The 19,152-nt window shown below is 45.5% G+C and overlaps 1 protein-coding gene across 4 annotated transcripts in view; it reads left to right on the forward strand.

Annotated features, from left to right (window-relative positions):
• Positions 1-19,152, forward strand: part of LOC309333198 (putative helicase senataxin) — a 308,026-nt gene that overhangs the window by 81,543 nt on the left and 207,331 nt on the right. For all 4 annotated transcript variants that reach the window (XM_081846593.1, XM_081846594.1, XM_081846596.1 and 1 more), the window contains 2 exons: positions 15,164-15,383; positions 16,259-16,378. In XM_081846593.1, the coding sequence (XP_081702719.1) occupies positions 15,164-15,383; positions 16,259-16,378 (340 nt within the window). The remainder of the gene's footprint in view (positions 1-15,163; positions 15,384-16,258; positions 16,379-19,152) is intronic.

The following is a 19,152-nucleotide window of genomic DNA, read 5'->3' on the forward strand; positions in this document are numbered from 1 at the left end:
TAACCTCACTTCTCGCAAGGAGGGAACCGCCAGAAGGCCCTCGGAGCTGGACCTCAGTGTCCGGGCTGAAAGATGGGGGTGGAGACGCTCCTTCAGGTATACTGGACCAAGGCCGTTTAGGGCTTTAAAGGTCAGCACCAACTCTTCGAATTGTGCTCGGAAACGTACTGGGAGCCAATGTAGGTCTTTCAGGACCAGTGTTATTTGGTCTTGGCGGCCACTCCCAGTCACCAGTCTAGCTGCTGCATTCTGGATTTGTCGTTGTTTCCGGGTCACCATCAAAGGTAGCCCCACATAGAACATATTGCAGTAGTCCAAGCAGGAGATAACTAGAGCATGCATCACTCTTGCAAGACAGTCCACGGGCAGGTAGGGTCTCAGCCTGCATACCAGATGGAGCTGGTAGGCAGCTGCCCTGGACACAGAAATGACCTGCGCCTCCATGGACAGCTGTGAGTCCAAAATGACTCCCAGGCTGTGCCCCTGGTCCTGCAGGGGCACAGTTGCCCCATTCAGGACCAGGGAGTCCTCCACACCCACCCATCCTCTGTCCCCACAAAACAGTACTTCTGTCTTGTCAGGATTCAGCCTCAATCTGTTAGCCACCACCCATCCTGCAACCGCCTCCAGACACTCACACAGGACCTTCACTGCCTTCACTGGTTCTGATTTGAGAGAGGTAGAGCTAGGTAACATTTGCATACTGATGAACACATAGCCCAAACCCCCTGATGATCTCTCCCAGAGGTGTCATATAGATGTTAAAAAACATGGGGGAGAGGACAGAGCCCTGAGGCACCCCACAAGTGAGAGTCCAGGTTTCTGAACACTCATCCCCCAACACCACTTTCTGGACACGGGCCAGGAGGAAGGAGCAGAACCACTGTATAACAGTGCCCCCAGCTCCCAGCCCCTCTAGACGGCCCAGAAGGATGTCTTGGTTGTTTGCGGATATTGAATATAAATTCACCGTCCAGTCACGCTTCCTCTGAGCCTTCTCTGCTAGGAAGCTCTGGCCTGGTAGGATAGCAGAGTAATGCAGCGGTCCTGAGTCCATGTGAGAAAGGGATAAATCAAGTCCAAAAGACAGATCGGTTCTTATCTTTAGAAGAGTTTATTTACAAGCCATAAATCAGTCTCTCCATCGGAAACCTCCGCCATTCCAAAGGCATTCCTCCGTGCTTTTCAAAAGCGCACAGACAGCTCCGTTGAGCTGTGTCTCTCAGCGTCTCTCGGTAGAACTGAAAGTAACTCTCACAGACAAAGCCTGTGACGTAAGGCCCTGCTTCCGGCCCCTCCCAGATGCAGGGCACCACGGAGTTTTAACCCTCTGTTCCAAACTCCACACCCCCTCTTGTCCTGCATCTGGGGACAATAGCCAACAATGCTTTCCCCATACTCAAACCCTCGTGCTTCTGGAAGGTTAATGGTTTTGTGAAACCATCAGCGAGGTTCTTGGTTGAGGGACAGTATTTCAGAGCAACTAGCCCCTCACGAACGCTCTGACACACATTCTGAAAACGTATGTCCAAATGTTTGGTCCTCGCCTTGAACTGCCCTGTCTCAGCCAATTTAAGGCACGGTTGATTGTCTTCATGCACCACAACGGGCAGACAATTCTCTCCACAGATTTCCTCGACCAAACACACATAGAACTCCAACTCTCTGCAAGCATCTGATAGCGCACCGAACTCAGCTTCAGTAGATGAAAGCGCTATGAGACTTTGCTTCCGGGACCTCCACCCAACTACAGAGTCCCCAAACTTCACCACTAGACCTGACACTGATTTGCGGTCCTCAAGGTTAGCCCAATCTGCGTCCACAAAGCAAGTCAGTTTGACATCTCCTTGAGCTGACAACTTAAGACAAAAGTCTTTGGTATCTTGCAGGTAACGCAGTACCCGCTTTATACCATTCCAGGCCTGTACACTAGGACTTGAGGCCTCTCTACTGAGCAGATTGACAGCAAACGCTATATCTGGTCTGCTCCACTGTGATAGATACAACAGACTACCCAGAGCTGACTGAAAGAGCTCAGTGTTTTCGAACACCACACGTTCTACTTGCTGACACTGCTTTACAAAACCAGCCTCCATGGGTGATCTGGCACCTGCACACTCAGACATCCTGAACTTCTCAAGCAACTGTTCAATCTTACCTTTCTGGCAAAGCAAGAAGCTTCCATCACTTGCTTTTGTGATCTGCACGCCCAAATAGGATTTGACATCTCCAAGCTGCTTCAGCTTGAACCGCTTTCCAAGCTCTCTAGCAAACGTTTCCACCTGTTTACCTGTCTGTGCCATCACTAAGATATCATCAACAAAGACCAGCGCCACCTGCTGTTTCAAACCTGCACCTTTAATGTAAAGGCAACTGTCTGCAAGGGATCTCTTAAAACCTAGCTCTTCTAAGGCTTCATGTAGGCACATATTCCAATTCCTGGCAGATTGACGTAATCCATAGATGGATTTGTGCAATCGCCACACAACGCCTGGCTCACTGACTTCAAACCCTGGAGGAGGAAGCATGTACAACTCCTCCTTGAGATCTGAGTTCAGATAGGCGACATCTACATCAAAATGGTTCACCTTCCAACCTCTCTGTGCTGCTATCACCAAAAGCATTCTCAGAGTCTCCGCTCTCGAGGTTGGCGAATATACCTCTGTGAAATGGACACCCTTTCTCTGTGTGAATCCTCGGGCTACTAATCTCGCTTTATACTGTGGTTCTCCTGCTTCTGTGGGTTTCAAACGGTAAACCCATCTGCAGCTAACAGCTTTTTCGCCCATCGGCAACTTCGTGAGAGACAACACACCTAGAGACTCCATTGAGTTCATCTCCTTCTGCATCGCCTCATGCCATTTGCTAGCTTCTTCCTGAGGCAACTCCTGAACATCCTCAAAGGATTCAGGTTCACATCTAGCCACACCAACCCAGACACTAGTGGCTTCATACCTTTCAGGTGGCTTGCCCTTCGTTGATCTTGCTGACCTCCTCAGCGTGAATTCTGGAACTGCGCCTGATTCACCTGGATCAACCCTACTATCCTCTGTGTCAGACACATCCCCCTCTGACCTGCTGCGCCGTTTCGGGCGTACAGCTGGTTCTGCTGGTGAGGATGGTGCACTCCTTAGCTCAGACTTGACAGAGACCTGTGGAGGGGTCCTGGGACTCCCTTTTGGAGAAACTGGCGCTGGACCCTGTTGCTGTGGACCGCGCGCATCAGCAACAGGTTCAGCTTCGCCTTCCTCCTCTTCCTCATCTGAGTCTGACAGAACATCTGGGTTCCCGTGAAGACGCTTCCACCCACTCTGCTCGCAAAACTCAGCACTGCCGCTAATAAGCAGCTTAGACTGGTTGCCAGTAGGGTATGCGAAACGCCATGCCTTTGAACCCACATGCTCATAGCCCACAAAGATCATCTTCCTAGACCTTGGCTCACCCTTTCTGCGCATGGCTTTTGGAATGAGGACCCAAGCCTCAGAACCAAAAACATGGAGAAACCCCACCTTCGGCTTCTTCTGATGCAACAAGTAATACAGTGTGTTGCCTACACTGGAATTGTACACCCTATTCTGCACAAAACATGCTGTCTTATAACTCTCAGCCCAAAAGCGCTGTGGCAAACCTGAGTCTGCCAACATAGCATTCGCAGATTCCTGTAATGTGCGAAACTTTCTCTCTGCAACTCCATTCTGTTGCGGACTGTAGGGGGCAGACAATCGATGATTGATACCCTTCTGCCTGAAAAACGATTGCAGCGCAGAACCTGTGAACTCCCCCCTGCGATCAGATTGAAAGGAAATCACCCTGGTAGAGAACTGTAGCTCTATCGCTGTGATCCAATCCCTGATCAATGCAGCTGCTTCTGACTTGCATTTAAGCGCAAAAATCCAACTAAATTTCGAAAAATCGTCAATCAGAACCAGAACCCACTTAGATCCAGCTAAAGAAGGTGTCGGCATGGGACCTGACAAATCTGCATGCACAAGTTCAAAGGGTTTGCTAGCTCTCCTCTCTGATCTGGGATATGGGCAAGTTGTGACCTTCGACTGCTTACAGGCTTGACAATCTAGGTATTTGCCACAAGCCTTGAACCTACAACCAATGGTGTTCTCTGCGGCTTTTCTCACAAGTGACCACCCAGCGTGCCCGAATTTTCGGTGCCACAAGTGAATACAACCCTTGTGTGGTGGGACATTTGCACACTGCACATGGGCATCTTCAATGGACTCTCCACTAGCCCCATTTTCCACCAGCCCCATTTTTCCACCAGTCCCATTTTCCACTAGTCCCATTTTTCCACCAACCCCATTTTCAACAGGCATCTGCACCAGAAAGAGCCTGTCTGTTCTCTCAACGCTGTAGATCTTCTTCCCATCCCTGTAAAAGGAACAACAAGTGTTAGAAAAACGAACATCGAACCCAGCATCATTTAAGGCTGTTACACTTAAAAGAGAGTGCGCAAGCTCTGGGACAACATAAGCTTGCACCCAATGATCCAAGAAAGAACAATATAAAAACCCAGATTCAGTCAGTGGTCTCTGCGACCCATCAGCTAACGTGATATGACGTTTAGCTTTTACTGCCTTGCAGTCTCTCAGGAACTCTCGAGAGTTTACTAAAGTGTGGGTCGCTCCAGTATCTATAATGAGAGATAAAGTGTCTCTCTGGCTGTCTTCCAAAGCTGCCATGGCAACGCTCGCACCCCCACCGGGGTCTGTGTCAATGTCCGTGTCAGTCCTGGTTGCCATGGTTACTGCACGGCTGCTGCTGCTGTTCCCAGGCTCTGTTGTCTGTGAAACACTACTTATCTGCCTTCCTTGCAGGTGGCTGACCTTGCATTCCAGAGCCTCAGCAGAACAATGCCCTTTGCTGTTGGACTTCGCCTCAAAGCACAAACAACTCTTGGAGACTTTGGCTTTCTCAGAGCTCTTGGATCGGCCTGCACCCCCACTCCTGGGTGCCACGTCGCCTAAGGAACAGCTTGCCACTGCTTTCCTCTCTCCAGCTCTCAGCCTTTCTCCAGCACACAGATGTGTTGAAGCATAAAAACAGCTCCCCAAAACAGCCCCAGCTTCTTCTGGGCTTTCTGGGCGTTGCTCAGCCCCTCCTGGGCTTGCTGCTCCCTTTGGGCATCTTCTAGCCCCCTCTGGCCTGGCTCCTACTGCTTTCTGACATGCAGTCTTCAGTGCTTGCCACGCGACCCAGGGCGTCTTCCCTTGGAGCTCTGGCAACAGCCAGTAATGAACGCTGCCCTTTAAAATGGCTAGCACCCTCTGCTCTCTCTCTAGAGCATCAGCCACGTCTGCTTTGGGCTGGGCCTGGCCTGGATCGGCTTGCGTGCATTCCCATAGCTCCTTTCCCTTCAGCCAGTGGTACATGTGCGTACTCCAGGCCTCCCAGTTGGTGCCATTGAGCCTTTCACCGGGGTAGCTGTCTTGGCCCTGCTGTGCCTGAGCAGCAGCCATTCTCCTCCCCCCGGGGCTTTCAGCGTACTCACTCTGCCAGCAAGCTGGACGTCCGAAGCAGCCGTCTCTCTTGGCTCTTGGCTCCGCTCTCCAGCATCTCCCACTGCCCTTCCTGGCAGGAGATCACAGCAACTCAAAGCTGGCAATCTTCCTCCCTTCTCACACTTATCAGGAAACACGTAACGTCCATAACCTTTGCGGATATTGAATATAAATTCACCGTCCAGTCACGCTTCCTCTGAGCCTTCTCTGCTAGGAAGCTCTGGCCTGGTAGGATAGCAGAGTAATGCAGCGGTCCTGAGTCCATGTGAGAAAGGGATAAATCAAGTCCAAAAGACAGATCGGTTCTTATCTTTAGAAGAGTTTATTTACAAGCCATAAATCAGTCTCTCCATCGGAAACCTCCGCCATTCCAAAGGCATTCCTCCGTGCTTTTCAAAAGCGCACAGACAGCTCCGTTGAGCTGTGTCTCTCAGTGTCTCTCGGTAGAACTGAAAGTAACTCTCACAGACAAAGCCTGTGACGTAAGGCCCTGCTTCCGGCCCCTCCCAGATGCAGGGCACCACGGAGTTTTAACCCTGTCTGTTCCAAACTCCACAGGTTGATGGTATCAAAGTTTGCCCTGCGCCTTTGGGGGAAGCAGTCAGCGCCTGCCCGCCCACCCTGAACCCATCCCAGGGTGGTAGATTACTGCCAGTTTTTTATATTGGATCGTAGATCACAGCCTACTTGAAGATAGACATGCCTGCCCTAGGATAACCAAACTAGGTGTCTCCAGGAGAACATCTGCTATGACTTGAAGCAGCTTGGGCAGGGAATCCTTGGTGCAGCGGGGAAGTCGGTACACCAAAAGAAATCCTGTACTGCCCCTATTGCCCAACTTCCAGAACATGCGCTCAGTAAACTGGGTCTTCCCAATCGGACGCCCGGTGTACGCTAATGACTTCCTAAAAATCACTGCAACCCCCCCTCCCCACCCATATGACCTGGGTTGCTGTGGGTAAGAGAAACCTGGTGGACAAGCAGCGGCAAGGACAGGCCCATCTGCTTCATCCAACCAAGTCAGGTTACACATGCCAGGTCAAGTCCTCCATACTGGAGTAGATAGATGGGCCTGTTAGAACACGCTTCCTGCAAAAGGATGGTTGCTTCAAGATTGCATTACTACAATGCACTCTGTGTGTGACATTCCTTGCGCTTGATCCAGAAGCTGCAGTTAGTGCAGAATGGTGCAGAATGGTTGCTGACAGGAATGAGACCGTGTCAGCATATAACACCTATGCTCACATACCTGCATTGGTTGCCCATTTGGTATATAAAACACTGAACAGCTTGCAACCAGTTTACTTGAGAGATGGCCTTACCCCATATATGCCCATTTGACTGCTTCAGTCTGCAGAACTGACACCAATACAGGTGTTACATAATACTTGTTCTGCCGTTGAAGGAAATCAATCTTTTAGCATGGCAGCACCTACACTTTGGGGCTCCCTGCCTACTAACATTACTGTACTCTTTTCAGCACCTGCTAAAAGCCAAGAAGAACACCATTCCAAAAATGAGTTTGATGATTCCCTTGCCTTTGATGAAAATAGACACTTAAACTCTTTTTTAGCCCTCCCTTACCAGTCACAGGAAGAAATCATTAGCAGAATGACTTCCTTACAATACACCCTTATTCACTTTCGGCCTCCAGAGAAAGCTAATACAATCACGGATCAAATTATGGAAATAATGTCTAACCAACACAGAGGTAAACAAAGGGAAGAGGTGGAGGAACCCCCCCCCATAAACAAAGATAATCAAATTGATAAGGAACACCCTCCTATCAGAGAGTATAACTATGCTGTCCCTTCAAGTTATTCTATAACCTCTGTTGAATGGCTCCAAAGAAGATTTCTTAATCTGGAAGAATTAGCTCTCCCTGACCTGAAATCAACAACCCAAATTCTAACTACTAAAAAGGAGTTCTCTAACCCTTTGATAGGAGGCGGGTCTGTGTTTGTGGACAAAGTTGGGGAATCAAATCAAATTGTAGAACTGGATTGATATAATGATTCTTGTAATGAACAGTTCAATAGAGTTTTCAGCACCCAGTGCCACACAAACCTGGGGGGGGGGGGGGGGACACACACATGAAGTTCAAGCCTTGTCTGACTATGAAGTTATAACTCCAATAAGGAATTCAGCAGGCCAGCCGCACAATCAACCTGTCCTCAACAATACATGCAAGGTCTTATCATGGAATGTGGCAGGATGGTCCCCCAAGTTAGAAGATATGAATTTTAAAGAATTCTGCATAAGTTTTGATATTCTCTGCCTACAAGAAACTTAATAAAAGCATTCCTTCCAGTAGCACCTTAGAGACTAACTAAGTTAGTTATTGGTATGAGCTTTTGTGTGCATGCACACTTCTTCAGAACATTATCTGTTGCTGGAATTCAGAAGCTGACAAAGACTTGACCAGCAATGAACTTTTTATTGCTTCACACACAGAGATAGCCAGACACACTCCACATTAGTAAGTTGCAGGATTGAGTTTCCGACTTCTCCTTCCCTCATTTAAGCCTCCCTCCCGGCAGCCTTCTGTGACTCAGCTCTAAATTGCTTTGCCCTTTTCTCTGCTCTACCCTCTCAAGCTCTGAAGGGGAGAGGGAAAGGGGCTGGAACAGAACTGTCTTGCAGAGCAGGAGACGTAGCCCTGTCAGAGTCTGTGCCCACACTGAGCCAATGTCAGGAACTGGCTAGATAAGTAGTGGTGGCAGCCAGTTAACCAGGAGGGACCAGGGAGTGACACTGGGGAAGAAGAGGATTTTGAGCCTGGTTCAGACTGGTGGGACATGGAAGAGCAATCCACGGAGGAAACTAGCAAGGAAGCATCAGAGCTGGAGAGTTTTGGGTCCTCTGATTTCCAGCAACAGACGGCGGCCAACGCCTTCGCCAAAGACAATTTGGCTGTGCCGAGGGAGTGAAGCACCAGGATGGAGCTTTTTTCAGAGAAAGATGGCCAAGTTCTACGTCAGTGCCACGACAGCCCGCTGGCGGGCCGCTTCGGACAGCATAAAACCTTGTATCGCTTGATGCGGCAGGTTTTGGTTTTTTAAAAATCATTTTTATTGGTTTTCCAATAAAAACAGCCAATCAACATATCCGGATCATAATCCAATTAAAAACAATAAACTAACATTTTTAAAAATGACCGATTATAGTCCAAATTGTAATTATTAATTTTCCCGGGCTCTCCATAGTCTGGACCTTTGAAGCATATCTCCAAATCTTTGTTCCTGCCTCTTCTCGTTGTTTTCATATATTCTGCCTTCTGATCTTAACGCTTTAAAGTTCTCTGTCCCTGGCTCTGCGATTCTCAGTCATGTCAGAAATCATATATAATCCTTTCATCTGTCGGATACAGCTTTATTTGTGTATATATATTTTTCCCCCTTCATGGATCACTGCTTTGCCATGGTGAAGGGGCTTGAATAACTCAGAGAAGCTATGAGCTATGCCGTGCAGGGCCACCCAAGATGAACAGGTCATAGTGGAGAGTTTTGACCAAACGTGATCCACCTGGAGCAGGAACCGGCAAGCCACTCCAGTATCCCTGCCAAGAAAACTCCATGGACAAAGGCAACAGGCATATAAAAGTTATAACGCTGGAAGATGAGCCCCTCAGGTCGGAAGGCGTCCAACATGCTACTGAGGAAGAGCGGAGGACAAGTACAAGTAGATTCAGAGCTGATGAAGCGGCTGGGCCAAAGCCGAAAGGACGCTCAGTTGCAGATATGTCTGGAAGCGAAAGGAAAGTCCAATGCTGTAAAGAAAAATATTGCATAGTGTGATGGCTTGAGAATACTCTTCGCAAGAAATGCTTCTGCTCACTCAGAGATACATAGATACAGCTTTTATTTTACATATGTACAAGCAGCACACATAATCACACGTCCGAATCCTGTGAGCCAGATTCCCGGATTGACTTCCAGCAGAAGAGGCGAGGCATTTTCAATTGATGTCTCTGATGTTTCCCCCCTTTCCTGCACTGGCTCTTCCTGCCCCCCTTCGTCTGCTTGTCTCTCCTCCTCCCCTTCGTTCTCCGTCAATACCATGACACATAGGAACCTGGAATGTAAGAATCATGAACCTGGGTAAGTTGGATGTGGTCAAAAATGAGATGGCAAGAATAAATATTGACATCCTGGGCATCAGTGAACTAAAATGGATGGGAATGGGCGAATTCAGTTCGGATGACCATCATATCTACTACTGTGGGCAAGAATCCCGTAAAAGAAATGAAGTGGCCCTCATAGTCAACAAAAGAGTGGCGAAAGCTGTACTGGGATGCAATCTCAAAAATGATAGAATGATCTTGATACGAATCCAAGGCAGACCTTTTAACATCACAGTAATCCAAGTTTATGCACCAACTACTGGTGCTGAAGAAACTGAAATTGACCAATTCTATGAAGACTTACAACACCTTATAGAAGTGACACCAAAGAAGGATGTTCTTCTCATTATAGGGGATTGGAATGCTAAAGTAGGGAGTCAAGAGATAAAAGGAACAACTGGGAAGTTTGGCCTTGGAGTTCAAAATGAAGCAGGGCAAAGGCTAATAGAGTTCTGCCAAGAGAACAAGCTGGTCATCACAAACACGCTTTTCCAACAACACAAGAAATGACTTTACACATGGACATCACCAGATGGGCAGCATCGAAATCAGATTGATTATATTCTCTGCAGCCAAAGATGAAGAAGCTCTATACAGTCAGCAAAAACAAGACCTGGAGCTGACTGTGGCTCAGATCATCAGCTTCTTATAGCAAAATTCAAGCTTAAACTGAAGAAAGTAGGGAAAACCACTGGGCTGGTAAGATACAATCTAAGTCAAATCCCTTATGAATACACAGTGGAAGTGAACAGGTTTTAGGATTTAGATTTGGTGGACAGAGTGCCTGAAGAACTATGGATGGAGGCTCGTAACATTATACAGGAGGCAGCAAGTAAAACCATCCCAATGAAAAGCAAATGCAAGAAAGCAAAGTGGCTTTCCAACGTGGCCTTACTAATAGCGGGGGAGAGAAGGCAAGCAAAATGCGAGGGAGATAGTGAAAGATACAGGAAATTGGCGGGCCACCAGGTGGCGCGTTGGAAGATGGCCGACAATAACATCTCTCTGACCCACACGAGGTAATTTAGGGGCTGCTATGGGAAGTAGGCAGTCTTCCCTTCCCCCCAGGATGTGGGGGGATCCTGTCTTGCCAGCGGTGTTCACAATGCACCCCCTGATCCGAGAGATGGGGGTGCTGAACACTTGGCACGAGCCCTCGGTGAAGTCAGCTCTTCCTGACGCCGATTCCAATTAGCGCGTGCTGGTTGCTTCAGCTTGGAATTATAATTGGAAACAGATGATTGGAAATGAGGCTGAAGCACATATATCAAGCAAAGCTCGACGATAAGGCTGCTGAATAATGGATCTCTGCGACCGGGAGCGACGGACGGATAAGTAAATCTTTTGATGTGTTATCACCAAGAGACTGTATGTTTGGAACAAAGGGGGGGGGTGGAGGAAAAACCCTTTTTTTTCTTTATATGATGTGACAAAATAACCCTCCACCCCAGAAAGAAACAAGATCGCCGCGTTTTCTAAGAATCATAAGCAGGACTTTAAAAACTGTGTGGGAATGTGGAATACAAAAGGAGAGAAGATTGGTGAACGGTGAGGATTTTTTATGACACAGTTAAAAAATGGCGTCTCGCCAAGACAGGCTGCCGGAGAAAGAAAGATGGGGGAGGAGAATCAGGAATGTCGGAAAGAGAAGGAGTGACGGAATTGAAAGTTTGACCTGACAGAGCCCCTGATCTATTTGATTTATCTGGCTAGCCTGGAAAAATAAAGGACAAACCGAAGATTAATTTTATTTACGGAAGTGTCGAACAGAGGCTGTCCTGGGCTGATATAGCTTCCGAAGAGAACGCACACAGAGATGCCAGCTTTCAGTCTGCTTGTGAGAATCATCAGAGATCACAAAGAAAGGAATATATGACTACAACAAGATGGGAGAAAAAGGAATAAAGCTCTACCCGGATTGAACCGGATAGAACTGACTAACTAATGCAGTAAAATAAGTGATGTCTGGACTTATCCGGAATTTTGGACTCGCGTGGAGCTTGATATATGGGTACCTTCAAAAATTTAAAATTTGGCTGTATAATTTGGAACTAATGTGATTTGAATAATGTGATGTGATTGGCCTGTTAATAAAAATTATTTTAAAAAGAAAGAAAGATACAGGAAATTGAATGCAGATTTCCAAAAAATAGCAAGGAGAGACAAGAAGGCCTTCTTAAATGAGCAATGCAAAGAAATAGAGGAAAACAATAGAATGGGAAGAACCAGAGATCTGTTCAAGAAAATTGGAGATATGAAAGGAACATTTTGTACAAAGATTACCATAATAAAAGACAAAAGTAGAAAGGACCTAACAGAAGCAGAAGACATCAAGAAGAGGTGATAAGAATACACAGAGAAATTATACCAGAAAGATATGGATGTCTCGTACACCCCAGTGTGGTTGCTGACCTTGAGCCAGACATCCTGGAGAGTGGAGTCAAATGGGCCTTAGAAAGCACTGCTAATAACAAGGCCAGTGGAAGTGATGATATTGCAGCTGAACTATTTAAAATTTTAAACGATGCTGCTGCTAAGGTGCTACACTCAATATGCCAGCAAATTTGGAAAACTCAGCAGTGGCCAGAGGATTGGAGAAGATCAGTCTACATCCCAATCCCAAAGAAGGGCAGTGCCAAAGAATGCTCCAACTACCACACAACTGCACTCATTTCACACGCTAGCAAGGTTATGCTTAAAATTCTACAAGGCAGGCTTAAGCAGTATGTGGACCGAGAACTCCCAGAAGTGCAAGCTGGATTTCGAAGGGGCAGAGGAACCAGAGACCAAATTGCAAACATGCGCTGGATTATAAATCATTTGGCGATTGATCAGCCTCTCAGAGACCACACAATCCCCCCCCTCCGGGCCCTAGAAGGGGGGCTGCTAGACATCCATCAGCCTTCTCTCTTGCTCATAATGAAAAACTTCTGCAAACAGCTGCACTATATGTAGTCCCAAATTGTTATCTCCAGTCATTACAAAGTCAGCCAGCAAATATCTCCCGCTTCTCTCAAAAAGGGGGGAATTCTCATTTTTCCGTTCTGCGTCATATTAACAAGCGCTGTCTTGTTTCTTCTTTCATCTTTATCAAGTCTTTCAAGCCTAAGTAAAGCTGTGCAATTGAATACTTAATTATAAATAGAAGTCCATCTGTACTCTTTTTTTTTTAAAAAAAGTTTCTTAATGAGGCTTGGCATTGAAAACCAACTGTAGATGTTAAGAAGAGAAAAAAGACACACCAAACACCTCCATAATCCACACGCCATGATGAGAATCTCTTTGAAGAATCTCTTAAACACCAGGAACTGTACAGTTCTGCAGATTTTTCTTTAGTCTTCTTCGGTCCAGGCTATGTCTGTTTATTGTCCAATTCCAATCATTTTATCGAACAGATATTTCCGGCTATGAGAATGACATCGGAGAGTGCCAGCCGTGTCATGCTCCGGGACCCAGTGTCCTGCCGCTTGCACCTTGATGCAAGCTAACAATCTCAGATGCGGCAGTTTTGGTGGCCGTGGGTGCCTGAGGACGTCAAGGAGTAGGTTCACGCCTGCAAAACCTGTCAGCGTGCCAAGTGGCCACAAGAAGCCCTGATGGGGCTACTGCAACCCCTGCCTACATCGCAGGGGCCCTGGGAGACCATAGCCATGGACTTCATTACTGAACTGCCGTCCTCGTGACAGCAGACTGTGATCTGGGTGGTGGTGGACCTGTTTACCAAGATGGCACATTTTGTATCTTGCAAGGGGCTTCCAACAGCCTAACAGACAGCCCAGTTCTTCGTAGATCATGTCTTCAAGCTGCACAGTCTGCCACAGCAAATTGTGTCTGAAAGAGGAACCCAGTTCACCTCCCAGTTCTGTAAGAAGGTCATGCAACTTCTGGACATGGAACTGTGCCTCTCTTCAGCTCATCATCCGGAGACCAACAGAGAGGCAGAGAGAACCAACAACACACTGCAGCAGTACCTGTGTTGTTACGTCAGTTACCAGCAGGATGACTGGGTGGCCTTGCTCCTCTTGGCCGAGTTTGCGTATAAAGAAGTCTGACCCATCTTCTTTAACTTTCCATATGCTGGTGGAATCCCACCACTCCAAATGGTTGTCTCGCATTGAAAGCAGAATCAGAACATGTGGCCTATCACTCGAGTCGCTGCTTATGCTCTCATAATTGGAAGCATTCCAGACAATCAAGTGCAGAATCCTAGAGATTGAATTCCAAGCCCTTAGCAGTACAGCCAATAGAACCTGTTCCCCATTGGGGTTGGGAATTCTACCCTCATTTGGCCAGGGCCCTCCATATTTACATTACCTTTATGCTCCCCACCTAAGCAGAGCTATTTCCCTCTCAAGATTTCACACCTTGCCATCTGTAGTATTGCAAGTTAGATTCTTGAAAATCCCTTATTCTGAAAGGTACTGCCCTTGTGGCACAAAACAGGCTGTATCTATCACACACGTTTTATTTCATTGCCCAGTTTATGCAAAAATAAATGATTAGTATTTGGCCCCCTTATTGAAGGAGGGGATCTTCCAGGGTGACCTATCTGTTGAATAACTGTAGGAATGACTTGGAGAATGCGGCAAGATTTTGGAGTGACGCCATGAAATTACGTCACCATAGGTCCTAAGAGCCACCTTTGTATCTCACAACGTCTGGACAGTTTTATCCTAAAGTGCCTCCTACTATGTTTTGTTACCTGTGTTGTTTTCCAATCCATGTATACGACATACTCTTACTATGCCAATAAAGGAGATTGATTGAGAACTAACTTATACTTAAGAGTACACCCACTGAAGTTAACAAACCTAAGTTGATCGTGCCTGTCAGGGGACTGCCATCAAAAGGGGGGAGGGAGGCAGGAACGATAGGGAAACAGACATGCAGCTTCCGTCGCCTAGTTTTCGCAAGGGAATCAAACATAAGGAAAAGAGGAGGAGATTGGGGGTGTCCAGGTTCTTATGATGGGGGGGGGGCGGAAGAACCCACTCTTGGAATCTGCTACTGACTGAGGCAGACATGAACTTTGGACTTGTGCACTGTACATAGTTTGCACCAAATAAAACCTATAAAAAGGCAGGTCGGAGTCCTGGCTGTTTACTCGTGAGCAACCATACGCATCCTTGACAGCACCCATCAATTTCAGTGGGCCTGCTCTGCATAGGACTGACACAGGATACAACCCAAAGTAACATCCAAACTGTTCTACATTGTTATTAACACAGTTCTATTTTTAATAATTCTGCCCAGAATCTTTTTTTTAAAAGGTTGTTGTTAAAAGGTGGTCTCTTGTCCCTCAGTGTCTAGGGTGGTTGGGAAGTGAGGAGGCTAGGAAGTTCACAACCTTCAAATAAGTATTTCTAGAAATAGATATCTAGGCTGTCTGGTTTGGAATTTGAACCTTTATTTTACGCTTTATAATAGTTGCTTTTCATGCCAACTTGCTTCCTGCCCCAATTTGTCTTAACAATTACTGTTGTGATTCCTTACTGTAGTAATTCCTAGTGTCCCTCCAAACCCACAGATTCGCCAGTGGGCCATCCTGAAAGCCAGGAGCCTGGGGAAGGTGGACAGGGACGACTATTACAACATCCAGGAAGTGTTGACGTGCTTGTTCAGAGTCATAGAGCTGGACCACTTTGAAAACTCTGATACTTATAACCTTGCAATAGTTGAGAAGGGGAATCTTATCTTGTTGCCTCGCCATCTGTATGATACCACCAGTTACAAAAACTACTGGCTAGGTGAGTAGAAGCAAGCTGAGATGTTAGGCATGAACCATTCTATAGAGAGTGGTAGCATTGTAGTACAGCAGAGATGGCTAAACCTTTTTGTCTTTTGGCGCATGGGCAACATTGGCTCATAATAAAACCTCTGAGGGCTTCATGCCAGCACTGTGTGTGCCCCCAAAATGGGCATGGGGTGAGCATGGGTACAACCACCTGACACTCAGTCAGTGTGTCTTCCCCTCCAGTGCATGCATGCGCGCGCGTGCGCGCGCGCGCACACACACACACACACACACGGAAAGCTACCTTACACTGAATTTGACCATTGGTCCATATAGCTAAAAGCTTACTAACCTGTGGTCTTAGATGTTGCTGGAATATGTTTCTCATAATCTTGGACTATTAGCTTGCCAGTTGGGGCTGATGGGAATTGTAGTCTAATAGAATTTAGAGGGCTGCAGGCTTGCGCCCTGAGGCTCCTTTTCTCCTGTTCCTTGTAGAATGAAAACTTTCCTTCCTTTACCTGTATCAGACATTTTTTTGTGGCATTTAACTGTTGCATATATCATTTTTAAAAATTAGACCATCTCAACTATGTTTGTGCAACCTGTTCAAAGAAATGTGTAATGAAAAACAGGGGAAGCTAACATGATGCCCTCCAGATGTTGTTGGACTCCCAACTCCCATCAGCCCTAGTCATTATGGTCTGCTGCCAGGGATGATGGGAGTTGTATTCCCAAGCTCTAGAGGGCTCCAGAGATTAAAAGTTTGAGTGGCATGCTAGCAGGTGCAATTACAAAAGTAGGTTTTGTTTTGGTTGTGGATTAAGATCGGGAGTTAAGCCAACACCCAGTGATAGCTTCTGAACTTTCTCATTTTCATTGTTGTAGGTATCTGTATGTTGTTGATGGTGCTGGAAGAACAAGCCATGGATTTGTTGTTGTTTGGCCCAGACAAGCAGATTGACTTCATGCCGTGCATAATGAAGGCCATGAGGAAACCAACGGAGGGTAAGTAACTAATAATCATTGGGGGCAGTGATACAAGCAAATTAAAAACAGTCTGAGTGTCCACTCTCTTAAGGTAAAATCATTCCTTTCACAGAACTTGTACGCCAAGTAACTTACTTAATGTGGAAATGTTATAGTATAGGATATGATGGCTGACAGCTAGTTTCTTTTTTAAAAAAACTTTTTTATTTATTCAAAATGAAAAAGTAAAAGAAAAATCATTATTCCATTTTGCATATCATACTTTGGAAAAAAACAAAACAAAACCCATATACACAAAAATAAAGAAATACTAAAACTTTCACCTGTGTAGCTTCCCTCCACCACAACTCGACATCCTTTATACTATAAATAGTTTAACATTGTGTCTTGTATTATCCAATATATTTTTTTTTTTTTTTTATAAATATTTATTAAGGTTTTTTTTAAAATATAAATGCACACATCAAACAATCTTACTTTTATAACAACAAATTCTTCACTTCTTTGGACTCCCTCACGTCCCCCTCTCCCATTTACATCATTAAAAAAAAGAATTTTTCCAAACAAATTATCATGTATTATCCAATATATATCCAATATTAATTTTACCTTAGTTTGATTCATCTTTACATACTTATTCTACGCATAGCAATATATTATCCTTAGAGCAGTGTATTTTCATATAGTCCTCAAAACATTGCCATTCCTTCCTTAGATTTTGGTTGGACTGATTTCTTATGGCTGCCGTTAATTTGGCCAATCTTATAAATTCACATAATTTAATTATCCAATCTTCTTTAGTGGGAATGATGTCTCCTTTCCAATTTCTAGCAGGTAGCAATCTGACTGTGACTGTGGCATATAAAAACATCCTTTTCTTATCCTGTGGGATGTCATTTCCTAAAATACCCAATAGGAACGCCTCCAGTTTCTTCTCTCTAGAAATTTTGAACTTTTTTTTCTTTAATTCTTCATGGATACATCCTCAGAAGTTCTTAACTTTCTCACATCCCCACCATACATGGAACATTGTCCCCTCCAGCCCAATAAACCTTCAGAATGGAGGTTTATTGGACATTAGGTGGATGTGCAAGGCAGGTGGAAAAAGCCATTACTTACTGGACAAAATACCATATTGGCCGAAATATAAGCCACACTCCCCCCCAAAAAATTATGACAATGAAAAGTTAAAGTGTGGCTTATATTCATGACTTTACATTGTCGACAAAGCAGCGTGGCTCCCCCCCCCCCCGGAAGCAGCCCGGGTATTGTCTTTTTTTCTCTCCCCCCACCCTTCAATTTTAAAGGTGCAGCTTATTTGCGGGTGCGGCTTATATTCGGGCCAATACGGTACAGCTCTGAATCTCAAGTGAGTTCTTTTCAAGCTTTCTACCTTCAACTTTCCCCATTGACCTGGCGCCAGAGGCACCCTTCATGTCCTGTTAAATAGTGTATGGTCCATTATGGAAAATTCTGTGGCATCTTCTAGGATGCATGTGTGTATGTGTACACACACACACACACACACACACACGGCTACCACCCCTTTGCCTTTCCCATACACCTGACCACCACACCTCCCTTCACCCCTCCCTCCCTTATCCCCCTCACAGAGCAGTTTGCTAAACCGCTGTGTGAAATAAATATGGATACTGTTTGGCAGAAATTTGCTGGTGATTAGAAATCCTATCAAGTCAAAAGTTGGATGTGTTTTGGCAGCCTTAACCTTTTCAAAATTAATTAAACCAAAGTTCAGTTCTCCCCAATTTCCAAAACAAGACGGGCATTGTTCTGGAATGAAAACGGCTAACATGAAAAGTAAAGTTGAAAACCACTTAAGAGTGGCATTGCGGCAAAACAATCACTGTAAAAGCATAAGACAAATGGGAAAAAAGCAGAAAGTTGGCACTGTAAAACATCATCCAGTAATACATGGTTAATACTCCTGCTCTACACACCCGGACACTTCTCCTCCACAGGCAGCAAATTTTTGCAGTCAGGCAACAGCTTGATCACCTGCAGTAGGCAGCATGGAAGACTTGCAGGGGTTACAAGTTGCCCATGAATTCAGCATCAAGTCAGTTCTCCACCCCATTATATGTATTATAATTATATTATACATTATATGGAAAGGAAATATTTATTACAATTTATCCGTCCAATCTCCTGTGTGTGGGTTAAGCAGAGTATTAAAACCCCTATTTGGCAGCAAAATGTAGAAGCTTTGGAACTAGGCTGCAAAACCTTATCTCTTCTGAGCAATTCCAGCTTATAAACTGTATTCCCTTTGGTTTCCCTCTTAAAAAAAGAATAGGGTAACAACTTATAATCTTATAAAGTAAACTTAAAATATAGTGTTTACTTACTTAACAGTCTTGCATTGGATAACAGGAATGAGTGAGTCTTTTTGTTGTTGTTTTTGCTGACTGTATAGAGCTTCTCCATCTTTGGCTGCAGAGAATATAATCAATCTGATTTCGATGCTGCCCATCTGGTGATGTCCACGTGTAGAGTCGTCTCTTGTGTTGTTGGAAAAGCATGTTTGTGATGACCAGCTTGTTCTCTTGACAGAACTCTATTAGCCTTTGCCCTGCTTCGTTTTGATCTCCAAGGCCAAACTTGCCACTTGTTCCTTTTATCTCTTGATTCCCTACTTTAGCATTCCAATCCCCTATAATGAGAAGAACATCCTTCTTTGGTGTCACTTCTATAAGGTGTTGTAAGTCTTCATAGAATTGGTCAATTTCAGTTTCTTCAGCACCAGTGGTTGGTGCATAAACTTGGATTACTGT

This window comes from Podarcis erhardii, assembly GCF_964252035.2.
Source record: "Podarcis erhardii genome assembly, chromosome: W".
NCBI classification, from domain to species: Eukaryota; Metazoa; Chordata; class Lepidosauria; order Squamata; family Lacertidae; genus Podarcis; species Podarcis erhardii.